The sequence below is a fragment of the Bombus bifarius genome, unplaced genomic scaffold, assembly GCF_011952205.1.
Source record: "Bombus bifarius isolate JDL3187 unplaced genomic scaffold, Bbif_JDL3187 scf7180000007980, whole genome shotgun sequence".
Lineage (NCBI taxonomy): Eukaryota > Metazoa > Arthropoda > Insecta > Hymenoptera > Apidae > Bombus > Bombus bifarius.
In genome coordinates this window covers 420950-441802 of record NW_022884365.1, presented here as the reverse complement: position 1 = coordinate 441802, position 20853 = coordinate 420950, and the positions used below count along the sequence as shown (strand labels likewise).

The following is a 20853-nucleotide window of genomic DNA, read 5'->3' as shown; positions in this document are numbered from 1 at the left end:
GAAATTCTGTTAAACCGAAGCAATGAATTCATTAATTAAACGTGTGTGTCGAAAGCAGATCTCGTGTTCTCTGTTTGAAACTCTTTCTCTCCCTCTTTCCTATTCTTCGTTTGACGTTCATCAATTTTAAATTAATAATCCGGGGAAACTCGCCTTCGCGTTCCCTCGCCATTAATACGTCTGGTAAAAGAAATTCGAGAAAACGAAGCCGTTTATTAATTTAGATCTTGCTTAAGAGTCGGATCCCCACTAACGATCCGATGCGAAAAACCATTTACGAGTACCGTCGCTGTTTAGATTTGATAACGAGCCGGGTAAAGAGACGGCCCGTAATTAAATCGAAATTACTCACCATTGAGTACGTGAACGGTGATCGATTTTGATTGAGCGTTGCTGGGATTACAGGTGTACCGGCCAGAGTCCGATGGCTTTGCTTCCTGCACCAGTAGAAAACTCTTGGTGATGTCACCCTTTTCCGTGACCACGGATACGCCGCCTCTGGTCGGGTCGTAGGTGATTATCTGCAACAATGATCAAAAAGGGAGCTTTGAGTCGAGCAACGTTGAAAAGTCGAATCGTACTCTGAAACGCGGAGAACGCGAAACGAAGGACGATCGGAGACCACCAACGTGGCAACTTCCTCCCTTTTATTCGAGGGCTGGAAGTTGGAACTGTTGGTCGAGGAACGTGGGAGATAAGCTTTTGGGAAGTACGTCGGAACGTCTGTTGTCATTGAACGAAGGTTGATACGAGGGAACAGGGAAAAATTCTCGCTGTCCTCTCTCAACCTCCCTCTCTCTCTATCTCTATCTCTCTCTCTCTCTCCTCTGTGATTTATTTCTTTACGTTGTTGGAAATTGCTAAACGAGAAGAGATTGTATTATTGTAGAAAATATGAATAGAAAAATGTCTCTGCTTTCCTCTGGCGAGTAACTTGATAAATTAAGAGCAATTTGGAATCTGCATTTGTTCGAAAGCTTTTCATTTTCATCGTTTGTTTCAAAACGGATATATTTTTTGAGAATTGTAGACTTTTTATGATTGAAAGGAAGTAACGGCTTTAACGATAGACTATTCCTTTAATAGACCGTTATTTGATACTACAGGTTTCAGTGCTGTTCAATAAACGCATTGTCGGATACTATAACATTGTGACGTGTCAGATCAATCGTGATCTTCACAGGATCATCGTCAAACCCTGCAATATTAATGTATCTTTCTATACGGGGTATTTCAGAAATATAAATCAATCAAGTACAGACTAGCAGTGAACTAAAAATACGAAAGTTGAATGTCAACCTGTCAACCTGTCAATCCCCTATATACGCACCAATGATCTCTCTAGAATTTCAATAAAATTTCAAGTACTTTCATCGGAAACTTCATCATCAAATAAACACTTTTACTCTGTACTTACACACTTAAACATCCTTTACCGTAAAGGATTGGTCTCGCTATTTTCCTCAGACGTGTAGTCAGCGAATTTCTACGACAGTAACGATATTGCAGTTTCTTGTTACGAAACTTCTCGACTCATCGTACTTTTATTCTCTGCGCTGAAAATCCGCCCTGGCCGTCACGATTTCGTTTAGATTTCCACGTCCTCCTTCTCGAGCGTTTGTACACATAGATTCAGAAAGGCTAACACGGAGCACCGTCCGAACTTGCACCGGTACATAGTGCCAGAGCCCTGGAAACGTTCTGTTTATCCTGCGCCTGTTCCACTCGACGTTCCTCGCGAGTGTCTCTTTAACAGGGGTCGTGAGGGTCGATGCTCGCTGCTGAGGGAGCTAGAAGCGGTGCCGGTGTCGTCAGAGCCGAGACGGATTTCTAAATAAATGATCTGCAACTCGAGCCTTCGGTGCACTGCTCTTACGTGCCATCTTAAGACCATCTTCAGGGAGGACATCTTTCGCGAAATTTCTTGAAACTCGTTTTCTCGAATTTCTTTTTTCCTCGTGGCTGTCCCCATCACCTTCAAAGTTTCTCGTAAATAAACGGAAAAAGCGCCTCGAGTGCGTGCACGATGGTTTTTCACGTTAATGCTTGTCACGTTAATGTTCTGCTGTGAGACGATCATGAACAATATTTATTATCAGATACGTTAAAAATACCGATGATATTTTCTTTTAAATGCTAGAAATCCTAGGAATAGCATTATTAAAATGAACTAAGAATCGGTTAATAAGAAATAGGTATGTACATTGTTTCATTAATATTTGTCGTACAGAATTTGTATCTGATAACATGCACGACCCTAGAACACATTTGCCATATCATATACCGTATATTGTTTCTAATTGAAAAATGTTTCTATAGACAAAGAACAGAGTTTGCCATATCATATACCGTATATTGTTTCTAATTGAAAAATGTTTCTATAGACAAAGAACAGAGGATGCAATTCATTACAACATGTCTAATATATACATATTTAAAAATGGGACTTTGTACCACAACCCGGTTCAAATGTTTCATTAAAAGAAAAGTTTAAGTAATTCAAAGCGTACAAATGTAACAAAATTATTAATTTCTTATCCATATTGAATGGCACAAGATACAATTAAAAACATGTTGAGTTAAAATATACTAAATAAATGATCCATTTTTGTTATACGTTTGAGAACACGACCTCTCCTGGGTTGTTCAAAATATAATCAATCGGACGAGAAAGTTGCAACCTACGAACTTGATAAGCCGCGCTCTCTTCCTGCCGTTCTGTTATCTACGTCCGCGATATAACGCAGAATAATATGCGAAACTTTCACTGGAAAGTACACGGTTAATCCGAGTCTCGTGTATGACGAGCTAATAACGGATGTATTCGTTCCATCCCTTCGTTCGTGTTCAACGCGAACGAGCATATACGCGGTCAAACTTTTGTACCGGTGAAATTTGAAATTTCAAGTTGCATTGATATCATGTCACAGAAAAATCCGTCGTTAAATTCGTCAATTATTTTCACGCGTCTATCACAATTGTTTTGCGATCGGCATCATTTAACGCGTCATGTTTTTGACGTTCTGTTAAACGATTTATTTTTTAGTATCAATTTTCGTACATGTGAGAGTTGTATCGAACATTTTTAGATATACGCAGAGCAGGAGGAAATAATTATCGTTTTATGCGCGCAACAAAATCTCGACGTGGTTAGTGTTCTGTACCCCTTTGAGCAACTAAAACCCTTCGCAAGCTTAAACCTCTTAAAAATTTCTAATAATCCTCTTAGCGACAAAATAAGCTATTAACAACACGGATGGTAAGCTCTTAATTAGAAAAGTCCTGTACCAGGGTCGTTAAAACGTAGCTATAAAATCCGCTTCCTAATTTTCTGTACAATGGGATACCGCGCACCCCAATTACAGTCGACCTACCTCAAAATCAGGACCCTCTACTTTTTTTTACTGTTTACCACAACCACTTACTTACCTTCGTAGAACCGCATTTCTCCTCTACTTCATCTTCCTGGTCGGTTGGTTTAGTATTAAATCACCCAATCACTCTACTCTCTATGCTCTCTTTTTAAAAATCACCAACATTGATCCTTCTCTGATATTTGAATGAGTGCAAATATTTCTTTTAATATAGAAATTCCTGTTTTAAATCAATTATGTCACATTGTTCGTTTCGATTACCTGTTATTAATTCGATCAGTTCACGGTTATGTCAGTATCAATAATCGTGTTTTAAAAAAATATCAGAGGTTTGAGAATATCATCGTGTCACACAATCGTTGCAATATATCACGGTTATATCGATTCCTTCTTTTTTATGCGATATTTGTATAAATATTGTTCGATATTAATCCAACCATGGAACCATGGATTTGTGGGAGACAATAGAAAATAATATTGTATATTATCGAAAACAAACGATCATATGGCTGGACATAGACGAAGATACAAGATAATAAGGAGAAGTCTTTAAAATGTAAATTTACGTACCTGGCTAACGCTAAAAAAATACTCTCTTTTTGCATTTTAAAAATTCTTCTCGTTGAAGATACGTACAATAGCCTGAAGCAGGAGCGTGAAAAAATTTGTGAAGGAAACACGATACAACGTAGGTATCCGAGCAATGTTCACTTTCTTAAAACAACGTAAAGAATCTCCCTTACCTTTAGCTACTGGAAATATCTTCCAACATTTTCTTGTTCGTCGTGGCGAGGTACCAGTCCGAATTCGACTTCATCAAAAACAAGACGACGAAGAATGTTCGAGTGGACTCGATTTTCAAAGAGCAAATAAAAACGACGTCGAAAAGTTGACGACGAAGACGAGTACAGGATAACGACCGATCCGATGAACGAGAAAATCAGAATTTTACTGTTTCAGGATTGCGGATCGCCAGATTTCCGCGATCTTCATTCGATGTCAGCGAACAGAACGGTGCAGTTCAACGAACTAGATAATTTCACTGCATCGTGGAGCTCGTAATTTGAAGGAGTTTTAAGCGCGTGCCGGACCATAGTTCTACATGGTCTTGAAAAGAGGAAATGGAAATGGAAGGAAACGAGAAGGGAGTCTCGTCAGCCTCATTACGTGATCATAGGAGAAATCGGCATCCCATGAGAATCTTCGGCAACTGGATGGAACATCTTGGACTCAATGGTCCATTGGAATGGTTTCCACCCAGCACGTTACTACTTTTGTCTTATCAGTCTTCTCCTGTGCTCTGATAACGACTCCCTTGTCCCCAGATTCTTTCCTTCTTCCTCCGTCCTGACATTTCCCCCCTCGACTTATATCGCCTTTTCTCGCCTTTCTCGAGTTCGCTTTTTTCTTTTTCCCTACCCCGATCTGATCTTAATTTATCTACTTCATTTAAATCGATAGCCTTTCAGCTTTGATTGAATCCTCCAGGATCACTCGAACGGTTCTCTTTATTACGTGAAATCGCTTTAGAACGTTGGAGACTGTGCTACTCCGGGTTCAATTTATCGTGATGGATACTATGCGCGAAATTAAAGTTATTCCTTTGGGCAACGACCAAGTGAAAAATGTTTTAACACGGAATCAGACAATTGCATAGGCGATAGACAATCTTTATTTTTGTATCTCTCTTTACGTTTAACTGATTTTATTTTGAGGCTATAGCGATAGCACCTATATCGAATTGTTAAAATTCATTTCGCATTTTTTTCTCTTTTTTTTTTACATTTAGAAACTTTCAGCTTCTTTTTCTAGGATTTGATTTTTTATAAATAGAATTCTGCGGAAGTGCGATATAAAAGCGGAAATATAAGAAATCTCGAGCTACGAGTTTCCTTAAGCAGCAGAATTATTTATTTTCGCACCACGAAATCCGGCAATACACTTGCTGCGAACGTATAAATGGCAAAAACAGGTGGTTACCTTGTCATGGCCAGCATTTCCCAGAAACCCGTCTCATTTCCTACGAAGCATATTTTCCAATTCGAAGTCAGCGATATTCTTGTTCCTTGGTCCAATTGTTTCCTCATTTGTTGAGATCGGGCAGAGATAGCCATCTGCTGTTGCACCCGTAAGATTGCCTTTTATTTTGCGATTTCTCGCCAGCTCCTAGCCAACTCGTTCGAATGTACACGTCAGAAGGAAAGAATAAAATATTTTTGAAGAACCTCGTTGTCGCTGATGTTTTCATCAGTTTAGAAGTCTTTATTAACACTAGTTTTATACTTATATCCTTGCAAAATTTCTTACTTTACTTCCAGAATGTTTTAGCAATAATACAGATGTGGGAATACCCTCAAAATTTTCTAACCGTATTACGAAGTTTCTTCTCGTCTTTTGAATGACATAAAATGCATATAAACCTATTACAGTTATTTATCCAATCTCTACAGTTGGAACTAAAATTAAATATACATAACAAATTATAAATTGCAAACTTCTAATTCAAATTCAAACTTAATATTTGGTATTCATCGTACCAATTTCTTTATTCTTATTCTATTCGGTTTAATCGGATTCGATACGTAATAACTCGCCTCGACATCCAAAATCGTCAAACAAGCGTTGGACAGCTAATTTTCTGTGTCTTAATCACGTTTAGTTCGTTACCATTTTCCAAGTTTCGCCATTTCTCGTGCGAAGTAGTCGTTATTTTACGCGGCCGGGCGTATGACGCGTCATTGTGCCCCGTTTTTCTCAGAGAGAAGCGAAAGTTCGCGTTACACGGTAGCGAGTACAAAGGCGATGAAATGTGTCCACCTTTATTTGCCGCGGCCGATGCCGGGAAATAGCGCGTTTTTCGTAGCAAGTCACGCATGAAGGTAACACGAGCTTTCGACGTCCCCCCTCGAGGACAGGTTCCGAGCTTTTTGTAGACATCCGAGCCTGAAATTGTATCCGACAGGTAAACAGTTGTACATAAAGCGGGCTGTCGTCGACTGTGTTGGTGTGCGTCGCGCGGGAGACCATTTTCGTTCGTGTTGGTGCGTGTGAGGTGCAAATAACGTTGCTTTGAAACTGCGCTGTCACAGGACAAACATTCTCCCTTTCCTTTTTTTTTCTTTTCGTCCCTTTTTTTCTACCCCTTTCTCTCTCCTACATCTAGTGTCGTGTAAATAAGTGTTGGTGGAAGATAAAGAAGAAAAATCGAGCAAGCCAGACAAGTTGCTACACTTGTCCACGTTCTTTGTACGCGTGCGCGAGAACCTTCGTTTAAAACTACAAAGGGTAAAGAATTTGGATTTCGTTAAAGCTTGCAGTTTCGATATGCAAATGTTTTTAAATACTTGGATACGTTATCGCAAAAGTATCCGAACATGTGCTCTTCTTTGAGGGGGTGTAATTTTATCGTAGGTTTAGGGAAAAGAGGATTCACGGTTATACTGTTTTTGGTATACTATAAATGTTATGGCAGAAATTTAACTTTTGAAATTTAATATGCAGTAACAAAATTTACATTCTTTAGATAATTGTTCAGCTTGTGGAATTATTTTGTCGTATGAAAAGCTCTTTATCATCAGGTTGTTTAATTTTCTGAAGCTACATAAAGAAGACCGGTGACATTATCTTAAAACAAATACAAACAGAATATATAATTTAATCTTGTTTACGATAGCTGGTACAACTTCCTTTCGATTGATTCTACTTATTTCAATGTGAATTCTTATTATTCGAATAAGAAATTGTAGATAGCGAAAAGAGAAATGTGTGTTCATATTACGTGAACAATTTATCGATGATCTCAAATAAATGGAGTTCTAAATAAGAATCGAATTAAAAAGATCTGAAAAGTTTCGGTCAATTGGTCAAACCAGTAAATAAAAGTTACAAATCGAAATCGAAGGAAATCGAACTTTCATTGCATTTGTCGAAGTTTCGCCAAGTTAGTCACAGTAAAGTAATGGAACTTAAACGATTAACAAAAATCGATTACAACAAGCAGGAAGTTTGCATTACTTGGTGGATCGTTTGTTCGCGATCGACGTGATCGTTTCCTATTCGTTAGAATGGACTGGCTTGTAATCTTGTTTCTGAAACAACTTCTTTTTGTCAATTTAAGAGCAAAGACATTAAATTTAATAAAATTTTTTATCAATGACAATCTACATCGATGAGATGAAAATTGTCCCTAAGTTTAAGGGTTGAAATTATGCTGTTTTAATCTTTTGTGGATTGCTATCCGAGTAAACATAGTTTTTGTTTCTAATTATTGAGCTTAAAGCGTTCTTAATTTTAACACGAGACCAATCGAGTGAAAATGACCTATTAACAAACTGACGGCTGTTGCTTTCACTTCACTATAAATGCAATTATTCACAGCCTTTAGATCTCAAGGAAATCTTTCAGCTTAGAATATTCTTTCTTTAATGAATATTTTAATTTTAATCTACTAATAAATGCAAGTACATTATACAGTGGATTTTGTTAGATTTTATCGTTCTGACTAATCTTTCGTTATATTTTAATTGGAATGTTTTTCGATAAATTGGAAATTGATAATTGGAAAGATAATTTTCAAAATATCGAATGATTCATCGAACGATTAGACTTTGAGAAACACAGTGTTTTGGCACAATTGGAGAAAGAATAAGAATGCAAGGGATTAAACCGTGTCGATCAAGATCAGTTTACAGTACTCGTTATCGTGAAGAAATTGAGAGTTACAAATCCGGGGAATGTGCTTTTATTTCTATCGTCGTAATACCGTGAAAACCGATTTGGCAACGTCTTTGCCTTGCCAGTTTGGCGATCGTCCACGATCGCCACATAAATAAGACGCGATATCATATCTCGTTTAACCACTTCCTAACAGGATTTCATTCGGGTAAACCGATTAGAACTACCAACTCAATTGATACATCTGCGGTAATAAAAGTTAGCATGAATTCTCACCTCGTTTCGTCAATTATCGTTCATAAAACGCGTATCTGTATTGTATCTGACACAATAATGAAATAACGAGGTAGAAAAAAGTTTATAATGTTAGTGTCGTTCCTCGATCAATTTTTTGTTCTATTTTTTTCAATACAATAAAGCCATTTAAAATTTTTGACGAAGCGAAAAATGTTTCGATATTGAGATTAGTAAGTTTGCTAATGCGAAATCGGAAATCATTAATGGAGACTTGTTTTGATCTTTATCGTCCTGTTTCGATGACGTGCTTGCCGATGTTCGCAGAGAAAGGACTGACCTAGAAAATCACCTAATGAAATGTAATCAGACAAATCGGTAAATATCGTTCTGTTCATACAAAATATCTACGAACGGGAAATTAAGAGCAAAGAAAGCAGTCGATTTAGATTTTTCCTGATTTTCTTCAATTTTATTATTAATTTGAAATAAGCTTCTCAATGAAGTAGAAAAGCACGAACAAATATGTGCTCTTGATTGCAACTGCTATTTTGTTGTAAATAGCAGGTAATAAAGCTTTGCAATTTTATTCCTTTGATTCTTCCTTTTTTTAAATGCTACTTCATTTTGAAATATTTCTCCTATCTTCTGTGTAACAAATTCGCTCAGAGAACACATATATAGTAATTAAAATGTGTAGACACATTGATATTTTCATTTTGGATATTTACAAATGTGTATTATAAGATTAACTGATAATTCATTTAATTCATTTAATTGAATGTTTGATTTTGATCGTTGCTCCACATGTATTGATAACAAATTATCAAGCAGAGTTGTACCATATGTTCAAAAAGCCGGAAATTAACCCCTAAACTGTAAAGGTGGGTGTTTCATGCCCGAGCTATTTCAACCGGATTGAGTTCCTCGCAATGTAGAAGGCAGGAAGCTTTCTTCCCCGCCTAAAAGAGGTTATTTGATAAAAATTTTATGATAACCCTAATTTAGGACGTTTGAAGATGTTACGTGAGTTTTTTTATTTTTTAGTAAGTATTTCCACTGAAAAACGTATCGGACATGAAAGACCAATGTTTACAGTTTGAGGATACCGTAAAAACTGTTTAAGCATGTTTTAATCTTGTTCACTGATAAGTACAGTTACCTATGTGTTATACACAAGAATCAGTAAGAGAGAGAGAGAGAGACAGAGAGAGAACAAATTAATATTAATATCAAAAATTAGTTGCAACATGAATAGTAATTGGTATCAAACATGTATTCCAAATAGTCGATCATTTAATTAATTAAAATCGTACGTACGCAATTTCATGTATGTTCATTTACATGTGAATTTACATATCAATTTACGTTTATTTATTTTTATATAGTAGATTGCGTCAATTGAATCACAAAGTAACAATGAAATTTCATATGTGTTGCGTTATTTCATCTCAAATATACGATACTGTTTCATTAATTATTACAGTTCGTTACATCCAAAAGACCCGTAACACGTGTCATCACCATTTTAAGAGAGCATCCTAATTTTTCTCATTTAAGGTCGTCGATCAATAATCATTTCTCCATTATCCCTTTTAATCAAGCCGAACAAACAGCCAATACTCGAGTTACCGTTAATGAACACATGACGATCGCAAAGAAAAAAGGGGAAAAAAAGAGCAGAGAAAAAAAGAAAGCTAGGAACAACATCGAGGTACCGATAGCTGACCAGGGAAAATAGACTTTAGACCAACGTTCGAAAGATACACGAGATACGTCTGCTTTCGTCGTACTCGAGTGAAAAGGCAACCGACAAATTGTTAAGTCAATTTAATTGCGACCAGCTCGGTCTTTTCTATTTACAAACGCACAGGTACAGTGTTCACACACAGTGAGATTGAGCGAGAGAGAGAGAGAGAGAGAGAGAGAGAGAGAGAGAGAGAGAGAGAGAGAGAGAGAAAGAAAGAAACACGCGAAACGAATAGCTGATGCTCGACATAGAGAGGACAAATCCGCAAGTACACGCGGCAAACCGGGAGAAAACACGTTCGTCTCTCGCACGTGGATAGAACAGAGAGACGCAGTCTCGAAATTCAATCGAAATCAAAGGGACGAGGTTTATTGAAGCGTATGGGGAAAGCCCAGCGAGCTCTGATGATTCCTTGCGGTTGGAAAATGTTTCGCGTCGCGGATCGATCGATCCATCGATCTTATCATCGAAGGATTGCAATTTCACCTTAGTTCACCTCTAGGGACGATGCGTGTTTCCTTCCTTATCGGTTTGTATTCCTGCGCGACGTGTTGCGAAACTCTGCAAGAATCGTTTCCCTGTGAAACTCCATCTCCTCGTCTCTCTCTGCTGTGCGGGAAAGCATTGCATTTGCACAAGATCGTGACTTTGACGAGCGTCATTTCGCGTTTTCTCGTTTTGCTACGACTTTGTAAGATTTATGGACTCCGTATCGAGGGGTCTAAGGTGAATATCTAAGATGGTTAAGAAAGTTAAGGGTAATCTCGTCGATCTACGTAACGTTGAACTTTCCATTCTTCTATTTTTGGATGCAAAGTAAATTATAATTCTTCTGTTCGAAATCGTATGATTAATCAGTATGATTTTAAGGGGAAACCTGATATTTATACGAATTTCTAGAAATACGAATAATAGATGCTCGTTACAATTAGCTTTACCAGTGTCGCAGATTAGCTCAGTTCGTTGTCCTGTGTTCAGTTCCAGGTTGTTTGAACTGCACGTCTAAGTCACAATGCCATGGAATTCATCTTGAGGCTCGCTGTACCTGTTCGTAGTCGCGCTAGGGAATTCCAAGGGCGTTGGTCGGACTTAATGGGCCTAATGGTGTTTCCCATGCGCCGTTATTAGTCGCGCCTCCACTGACAATTTAGTAGTTACTAACGTCACGATTATCAAAATTTATCGGTGTTTCGTTCGCTCGAATACCCGACGTTGGTTTATAGTCCGTTCCTTTACGCTGTTACGTGCTTTGTTACACTATATGGCAAGTGTTCGGAAAAGACATTTCCGACAAGGACTGAATCTCGTATTTAAGTGAAACTCTGATTATGATTAATTTTTATGATGCTGCTGAGTGCTTTACGGTAATTGTTTACCGGGGTGCATCTACGAGAAATTTTCTCATACTGGAGATTATATGTGGTGAAAGAGAAGGGTGGAAATGCAAGGAATACTTAGGTGGTATTTATGAGAGAATATTTAGATTCGGTAGACTCAAATAAAAATAGTAAGTGGAAATTTTAAAAGATGTTGAGGTATTTTATAAAGATACGTTGAGAATTTAATAGCCTCAGGGATACAGGCTGTATTTATACACTGTAACAATCAAACTGCTAAGATTAAAATTAAAGTAAATCTTATTTAGCACTGCTTGCAATGTATAATAATCTATAGTAATTTCTGATGTTTGTTAAAAAGAGATCTATTCGACTGTTAGATCACTCATTAATATTAAGCTGTCAGTTGGGGGAAAACTACGGGGAGTTAACTGGTCGCATAAATTTGTTATTCTGGACATAATAATTTCTTTGTTTAGGAATTTCCTACATTTTTACCGACCTAATTTACATTCATTTGCCATTAATAATTTCTCATTTTTTAATTATAAAATTGTTTGTTCCTTGTTAACGGATATTTACACTTACACACGCTATTATTAAATTATGGATTAAGCATTCTTCATGGTAGATCCACTTTTGTCACAGATCTGTTTTACCTCAACTACTGAAGTTAATATATATCGATCATTCACATTATGAGTAACTCGATAGAAAATAGTGAAAATATCGCGCGGAGGCGAAGTAATCTTAAGCGAAAGACGGATGACGAATTTCGAAGCAACTTCAGTCAAGCGGAAACGTTGAATTCACTTGCTGCTTTCAGCAGAGTACAGAATGTACATAAGTTTCAAGACATCAGGCAGCAGCGAAGCGCCAAGAACTATCGTCATCAATTATACTTGTATAAAGTTAATACGTACTGGCATAAACTATCTCGATTGTAAATTGCAGTTTCACGATGCTTTTCGTATTTACATTTATATATTTACGCATTAGAAACGTTTCGTTATTGGACATTCTCTCCTATCCTCGAAGAAAATTATTAGATATGAGAAAGTTATTGGATATTTTCTCCTATTGCCGTGTTCATATAATTTTCGAATTTTTAATCGATACTTACGGCATTGTTATGATTCCAAAATATGTAGGCTGGCGGCTCTGGACTTAGGAGAACCACACACGTCAGATTGATCGTGCTACCTCGATTGATGTATAGGTCTGGTGCACCCAGGATTTCAGTTTTTGGTACTGAAAAATAAAGTGACAAAATTATTTTTAACTGTTAATTCTCGTATGATTGTTATATAGAGTTTCTTTATAAAAATATTATAAATACAATTATTTCTTCAATAATTCTCATTTTATTCAGAATCCATTTAGTAGCTTTATAAAATTCAAACGACAAACTAAACCCTACGAAATATCATGCTATTCAATATAAATCAGTAGCAATAACAGTTAAGGAAAGAATAATTTCTCTTTATATCCTTTATCGCAAAAATTCATGCCATTATTTCAAGCACAAAGTACTACAAAAATGAACAAAGAGTAAAATGGTTGCAGGTAAAAGCAAGACTCTTTCTTCCTCGAAAAGACGATACATTGGCTGTTAGTAGCGCAATCTTACTAGCTCAGAATACACGAATTATTTTTCCGGCGGACTTTTACATCTCGTAATAATATCTCTTATTATCCTTAGTTCTTTTTAATGTCTGCTATAAGTTACATACTACATCCGTTTAACACGCAGGCTCGTACTTCTTTGACAATTTGTATTATGCTTAGCCATAATCCTTCATGAGTATCCAGGCTTTTGTCTATACGTCAAAACTTGCGTTCTACACCCCAGTTCACAACTACGGGAACGTGAGAAGCAGGATAAATTGCATCGTCATTCTTTAATCAGTTCATTCAACTAAGATTTAGAAGACATAGTTCTAACCTCCTTCTTACCTCAAGGAACTTTATCCCTGGCATTTTTCTCGGCAATATAGGTTAGCAGTGGAGAAGCACCAGTGTTTCGTTTAATGTTATTAATTATGCTTTTTATACGTCTAAAAATTATCTACGAGAGAAAGAATTTTCCCTATAAACATATGTGCTGTTATCTTAAATACGGTAAAGCAATAGTATTCCTCTGAAGTCAAAATATTGCAAGCAATTGTATTTATGAGGTTCAGTATTTACCAATTTGTTAGCGCACCATCTTGTCCCTGTTTGTTATTTTACCGTTAATTTCGCCTATTCAATGAACCAGCTTAGCTTTTCTGGTTGACGAGAAACGAAATGAGCCGTTTGAGACGTTATTTATCGTGGCAGAAACTGCTAGCTGCACGAACGCCGCGGTATTTATGGTCAATTCGGTTTCCGAATTTTTTGTATCCTTCTCGTTGAACTAAAAGAGCCACGCGGCTAACTTGGCCCTTGTATCCGGTCCGAAAGAGCACTTTGAGGTGGCTCATACAGAATATCCGTTCTCGCGTACTGTCGTGTACTGTCAAAGAGAAAAAGAGACCCGGAAAGAGTGATCTGTGTGGCTAGTGCAAGCGCGACAAAGACGGTATATAGGAAAAGCGAATGTAAAGGGAAAGAGAGAGGTCGAGGAAGGAGAAATGGTTCGATGGACGATTACAACCTGGCTATTAGTATGAAAGGAAGGGAGTTAATCAAGATTTGAAGGGGAAGAATATTTCGATCAGGATGAACGAATTTAAACTGTTGTGTAAAAGCGGTGCGTATACAATGTGCACGTGTGGGCGAATATTGCCAGAGAAAGATAGGAAACTGAAGAGAGGTCACTGGGTATAGATCGATGTGAATATTTTCCAGACGGTCTCCTCTTGGAGGATTGACCGAAATAACCGGGCACCGTACTTTACGGCTTTGTGCACCAGATGATACCAGAGACGACATTTATATCTCTGGCGATAACCTTTCGCTCTGCTTTCTTGCTTTGATCGGTACTGCGTCCTTTTGCTTGTCTTTCGAATACGTCCTATCCCTTAGCTTTGTTTCTCGTCTTCGCCCACCTATTTCTTCGTAAGTACTAGGAAACCTGCTGGTCTCGTACAAAACACGATGATTTACGTGGATTGTCAAGGAAACGATTAATCGATTTGAAATACGTAGAAATATTAGTAAAAGTTATTTGTAGAAGTTTCAGGGAAATAACAAATTAATGAGTATACTGACGCTTACAATTTGTACACCCTGTACATACGTATGTACGCCCGTCACGATAGGAACATGGACAACAACAATAATACCTCGCGTTGATTCGATGGAAATCGTTTTTGTCGCAACAAATTCTCCTTATAAATGTTTTTATGCGCCCATTTTACTTGAAACACAGGACTATTATTCCTGGTCCATGGTTCTCGCTATTCTAGAGAGGCTCTGGGCATCATTCTTCAAACATGTCACCCAGTGCTCGCACGTAATTTGGTAATTTCCTCTTTCGTAAATGGACCCTTCACTAGGATGTGCTGCTTTGTCGAATTGCTCCTTGAGGTAAAGGTTCGCTCGATATTCGCTTGTAATTGCATTCGCTTCATTTTTAAGAACATTCATATGTTAAATATTCTTTATTATTGCGTACAACAAATTAAGATTAGAGGGAAAAAGTATGATCAATGCTACTCTACTGATCTTTTGGTTTTGGTGTTATTCGGCGATTAAAAGTTTTTTTTGAATATAAAACAGGAACAATCTATTCGATCTAAAGATATGCTCCTGTTAACAGATAACAATTGCACGGAGTTTTGTGAACAAGTTAATGATACATCTAGTGTTTACAATACGATAATCCATACTTTCGAAATCAGTATCTATCTCAAGGAGGATTGAGTTTAATATTTTTAGTGTAAATACCCCTCAAGAGAAACCCATAACCAGATCTAATGAAAAGACAATTTTGATATTCAAATCATTGGATTTTAAAATTGTTTTCATATGTAAAAGCAGAAATATGATGTATCGTGTCCTTTGCCTGTGATCTTCATATAAGAGAAATTTGATAAGCTACAACCAGTGTTCCTCCCTTTCCATTCTTCTGCTTTGTTGTAATTTCACATTCTATCTAGAGATTTTCTCTAAGTCGAACTTTTACTCAATATACCCACGAGGAGATCGTTTATCTGGTTTATAACAAAAACTGGACACGTTCATCGTGATTTAAAGAGAATACCTTTGAATCGAACATTGTTCGACATTGTACGTCGTTTTTATCGTCGAGAGATTCGCTCGTTTCTCTTTTCTGTTTTGTCATCGTTTAAGCTTTCGTATTGCAAAAGGAAATCGAACCAGCATTCGCACACGTTGAAACGCACGGAAGTTATTTGTATTCCGGAATAGTTTGAAATATTATATTTCTGCAATAACGATACGTTGCTCGAAACAATTCAATAATTACTTATTCCATAAAGAAAATTATTTAAACACAGTGATAAATCATTTTTTATAAACTTAAGAAATAATACGTTTTAAACATTTCGTTTCTATACCTTATTATAATTAGTAGCTATTTATCGAGTATATACATATCTACTTATAATAAATAATGATGATTTAAATTACAAAGTAGTCGCCGTGTAACTAGAGAACGTATATCTATGCAAATTCGTATTTTTGTGAGCAGAACTTAAAAAATCAAACTTCAGCAAATATTTGTTTCATCCACTAAATATTATGACTACTAGTATACTTTGGTTATTTTTTATATATACTTGCATATTATTTAAATTTTGCGTATTTTTGTAGCTCTTCAATTTCCATACAAATGCACAAACATCTGTACAAAGATCCTCGGTGCTCATTCACATTAATGTGATCACGTTGCAATATTCTACCAACGATCGTAACGCTAATTCGTTACAACACAAAATGCCGATCGTAGGTTGCACAGTTATTATAAAAGTTTCGACTCGTAAAAGAGCTCCAAGAATACTGATTTAAAACGAACATCTCGAATGGTTAGCTCGATTCTCAGAATCAATGCGAGCTGCCCGAAATTCCTTCGACCGTGTACAATTATTCCATTCATCCGTCTAGAATTTCTCAATTATTCTTCATTATCGAGGATACGCTCGGATTCGGAAAAGGAATAAGACCGAAAGTAAAAAAAAAGAAAGAAGAGAAAATTATAGATAAAGGTTTTTCTACTTGATTTTTGCCCCCTACCCGTTTCTCGCTGGCTGATTCTCACTCTCGTCCGGTCCGGTTGACTCGCGTCCTATTTCGGTTACAGATTTTTCCCTCCTTTCATTTTTGCTCGGCATTTTCCTCTACGAGATGATCGAGGCCATGGCAAAAGCCGAGCACCGCCGCCTATAGGTCGATCGATATCAGGAATATACGCGAAGCGCTTTAACGTAGGTTAACCGCAGATGAAAGCAGAACTGGCTGGACGACGACGCCGCGGCGTCCGCGCGGACTCAAATCACGTATTGGCTCTCCAATACGGTTTCAGCCTTGTACTTTCCAAAAGGTGTGCCCACATCCCGTCCAAATTCTAATTAGTGACCACGAATGCTTTCAGTGGAGCGAACTGTACGTCTGATCTCTCTGATCTGTCCCTTAACTTGTTAGAAAGCTGAAACACCTAGGAACTTATTGGTGGCCGGCAAGTTTTCCATGTCAAAGATGCTTTTTATGAGCTAGCACGTTATTATTGTTCATGGAAATTCATCAGTTTGCATGGTTTTGTTGTTCCTGTTTGAGGAGTATGACAAAGATAAATATAGTTATCCTCTTGAAATAACGTAAAGATAATTTCAAGAAAGTGAGTAGGATTGAACGAAAAGTATAATTATATTCAAATTGCTGTTGTTCGTGAAGATGTATATTTTTATACAAATATTACAGATTCGTTTTATCTTTCAAGTATTATAATGTACATGCAAAACTTTGGATATTTTGTATATCTAATTATTTCTAATTAAATGTTCTTCCATCCTTAGAAAAGATCTCAAGCGTGAGCAAAATTCAAAAGAATTTCCATGATTTTTTCAAATATTGAAGGTCTTTCCGTTTATCGAAATGAGAAGAAAATTACTCAAGTTTGAGTAAAAGAGAAAGAATTCTTACCTGTACGATTTCCCGTCTTAATCTTGCGTTTAAAGACTTTTTGAAACGTTAAGAGTCTTTTCGTTGGTTGAAACGAGAGTAAGACTGAGGTATAAAAATTCGAGGACCATAAATGGGTTAAATTTTCCATAAATACATAAACATAGGGAATTTCTTCAATTGTCGTTTGAATTTCAAGTGAACAAGAGTATCCTTTGTTATGCTTCACTAATATTTATCCTCGAGGTAACATCAAACGAATATTTAACAGTACGTAGGTAAATAAAATTTGTATTCAGCTATAAGTATCAATCCTCGCATTATTAAAATGAAATAGGATACAGGATGAAACGATAGTTGGCCGTCCACAGATCGTCCGTTTCTAAATTAATTTCCTGAAACAAGATAAGGGAAGAGGAGCAGATTGTCGATCAAAAAACTTTGAACGTTGCTCGATCGATTTATCGTCCGTTCTGTATCCTTGATCCCCGGTATCGTACGATGGAACGCTTTTGTACTTACGGCTGCTATTTGTTGAGGAGTCCACATAGCGTACTTGCACGCTTCGTTGTTGACACTCGACCTAAATAAAGCGCTGTTCACAATGACGCGATACCTATATCCTTGTTTCGCGCGAACACCCTTTCTGGCTGTCACATGGTAGAAAGACCGGACATGGTCAGTGACAGAGACAAAGCGATAAGCATAGAAGAAGAGGGAACGAGAGGGATAGATCGAATCGTAGCAATTGACGATTGTCCAATTGACGATTGTCCTTTGGACTAGACGGTAAATTGCGTTAGACGATTCTCAAACGATGTACATGCCTGCCCCGAATACGGTCATTCGTTCGAAATACAGGCTGATTTCCAACGAAATAGAAACTCGAGATATACGACCGAGAAGGACTTCGGAAAATATGGCGTTCGTAGCTAAATAAGCGAAGCAATCACAGGCAAAAGAGGTTTTTTTCCTCATGCAACCTGTGGATGTTTGTACGACCATTTTGAGAACTTGTGGATGTGATGGATAATTCTTCGGAATGATTTGTAGTACATGTGTCGCGCTATCAGGTTAATCGAATAGAAAGACCATTTACGGATGATACTTGCTGCTGTTTAATTATTCATCTAGTATTATATTAATTTTGTCTATCTAAAACGGTTACAGTAGCGTTATCTAATATATATTATATTATCATCGTACACGTTAAATTCATATCGAGTCTGTTTTATCTACTAAACGATAGGTATCGACAATCACGCAGGATCTTTGCAAGTGACGCAATTAATCAAAGTAATTAATTTCGCCATGTTATGCTGCACCGTTTTTTTTTTTTCATTTTTTCGATCTATAAATTGCTTATCGTGCTTATTATTTCGCATGTTTGCCGTTTGTCGTTACCTTTATCGTAATCAGAACTCTGGAATTTCGTTTGATTAATTGTTTTTAGCGGTTTATTTTGTACACGAACGGGCTATTTGAAATTGCTATTTAACATTTTAACGAGACTCGTTTCCACAAAGGTATCAGTTGGAAAAGGAAATAGGAATTTTAAACGGCAATAATTTAAGCAAATAAATTGACGTGAAATATAAAACGCAAGAAAAAGAGTAACGTAAGAAAAGAATTTTGAATGAACATGATCATGAATTCTATAACGAATACTTTATCAATTTTAAAGACAAAGAACTTTTTCAACAGTAGTTTTGCTTGTATTTTTGAACAACATTCGGGCACGTAGTGATATGACACAATTTGCACGTAGTGATATGTGTCTCGTCGACAATGTGTTAACTTATGTGTACCAATTGTTTTACTCTTTTTCACTCTACTTTATTTTGTACTCATTTTCATATCGTTGGTATCTACGATTTATTTTCGTACCGAAACATTCTCATTTCTAGTGTTTCCCTCTTTTTCGCGAATCGATCATCGACCTTACACGTGTGGTTATATCTCATTGTAAAAATACTATCGTAAAAAGCCTGAGAAAGATCTTGTAATTTGAAATTATTTGGAATGTTCATACTTTGTTTTATTTTACTCGGTATTTCTTTTATGAACTTACATTTTATAATATCATCAATTCACTTACAGCTCTGATAAGTAAAATCTAATCAAATAATCGATAAATATTGTCCTCCTAAATTTACATGAAATTCAAATAATACCCATAGTAATCGATAATAGAATTCTATTAAATTCAAAAGAAATTGTAACTGTACGATCACGAGTTCATAAAACGAACTTCTAAAACCGGTGGAACACGATTTCTCGGAAGAACAGCATGCTCGTTCGACTATGTCTAATACGAAAACTTTCGGCATCTCCGATGCGATTCATAGGACGAAATCGCTTTAAAATACTTCTTGGGAATATCGCGGCAACCAAAGTAGGAAACATTCGTGACAACTCGGTATGAATAAAATTTATTAGTCGAGGTGTATTCACAACATGACGCTGAATTTTCTTTTCCGAACATTTGGAACATAGTTGGAACTCCGTTTCGATTTGATAAAAGTGGGTCAGCGAGATTTCCTCTTTCTACAGAGGGTGGAACGACGTGGTTTGGACAAAAACGCAGGATGTAAATCGCTATTCTTCCTTCTCTTTGCTTCTGTCGATTCGAGTGACATCCCTGAACTGACAAATCAGTTCGCGAAGTCGTGAGTTTACATTCGAGAATTGCGAACGTTCGTTTACTGGTAGCGAAGCATTGCACGCGAGCAGGTGGAACAGCATCGAAAAGAACGACGTCAGTCGGTTGGCCGTGGCGTGAACGGAATGTAAACCGGACCGTTTTCGATTTCTCTCCTCACCTTTTGTTTGCGTTTGCGGTCTGGTGGATAAAGCGGCGAAAAAGGAGCGAATTTTCGCATCTTTTTCGCCATTCCCACCGAACTTCTCTGTCATTTGTGTTTATTTCTCTTGGTACCTCCCCTTAAAACTATCGAGTGGTTAATTTTCTTTTATTTACGGTTCATTTTGTGTTACGAGTTCCGTGTGTGACTATTAGAATAAAAGTAGGCTTTTTTTTTTAATTTGGAGTAATTTGGAGCATCGAGGATTTTAACAATGTAGAATTTATCAATAGTTGATAAATAAAGAAGACAGTTGGATTAATTTTATGTAAACTAATCGTAATTTCTGAAGCTTAGAAAGTTAGATTGTGTATGGAACACGCATTTATGAATTTATTGAATTTATTTATGACAACCTTCTTCTGTAAGTAGAAAGAGATAAAGTTTTAGAATAAAGTTACTTCATTAGGTGGTTAATTGTTGAATTTATAGATCTTGAGAAATGTACATTTTTCTCTAACATTGTTAGAAACTAGTCACGATACGAGTATATTGATGTAAGACCTGAAATTAAAATAACGTGCACTTGTTATTCCATGAACTGCGCTTTAAAT

The 20853-nt window shown here is 36.8% G+C and overlaps 2 protein-coding genes across 7 annotated transcripts in view; one reads left to right on the top strand and one right to left on the bottom strand.

The window, feature by feature from the left end:
* Positions 1 to 20853, bottom strand: part of LOC117204777 (lachesin-like) — a 186313-nt gene that overhangs the window by 14619 nt on the left and 150841 nt on the right. For all 4 annotated transcript variants that reach the window (XM_033442506.1, XM_033442507.1, XM_033442508.1 and 1 more), the window contains exons 3-4: positions 12493 to 12620; positions 353 to 521 (exon numbers count right to left, since the gene is read on the bottom strand). In XM_033442506.1, the coding sequence (XP_033298397.1) occupies positions 353 to 521; positions 12493 to 12620 (297 nt within the window). The remainder of the gene's footprint in view (positions 1 to 352; positions 522 to 12492; positions 12621 to 20853) is intronic.
* Positions 1 to 20853, top strand: part of LOC117204776 (myelin expression factor 2-like) — a 92307-nt gene that overhangs the window by 39274 nt on the left and 32180 nt on the right. The window lies entirely within an intron of this gene.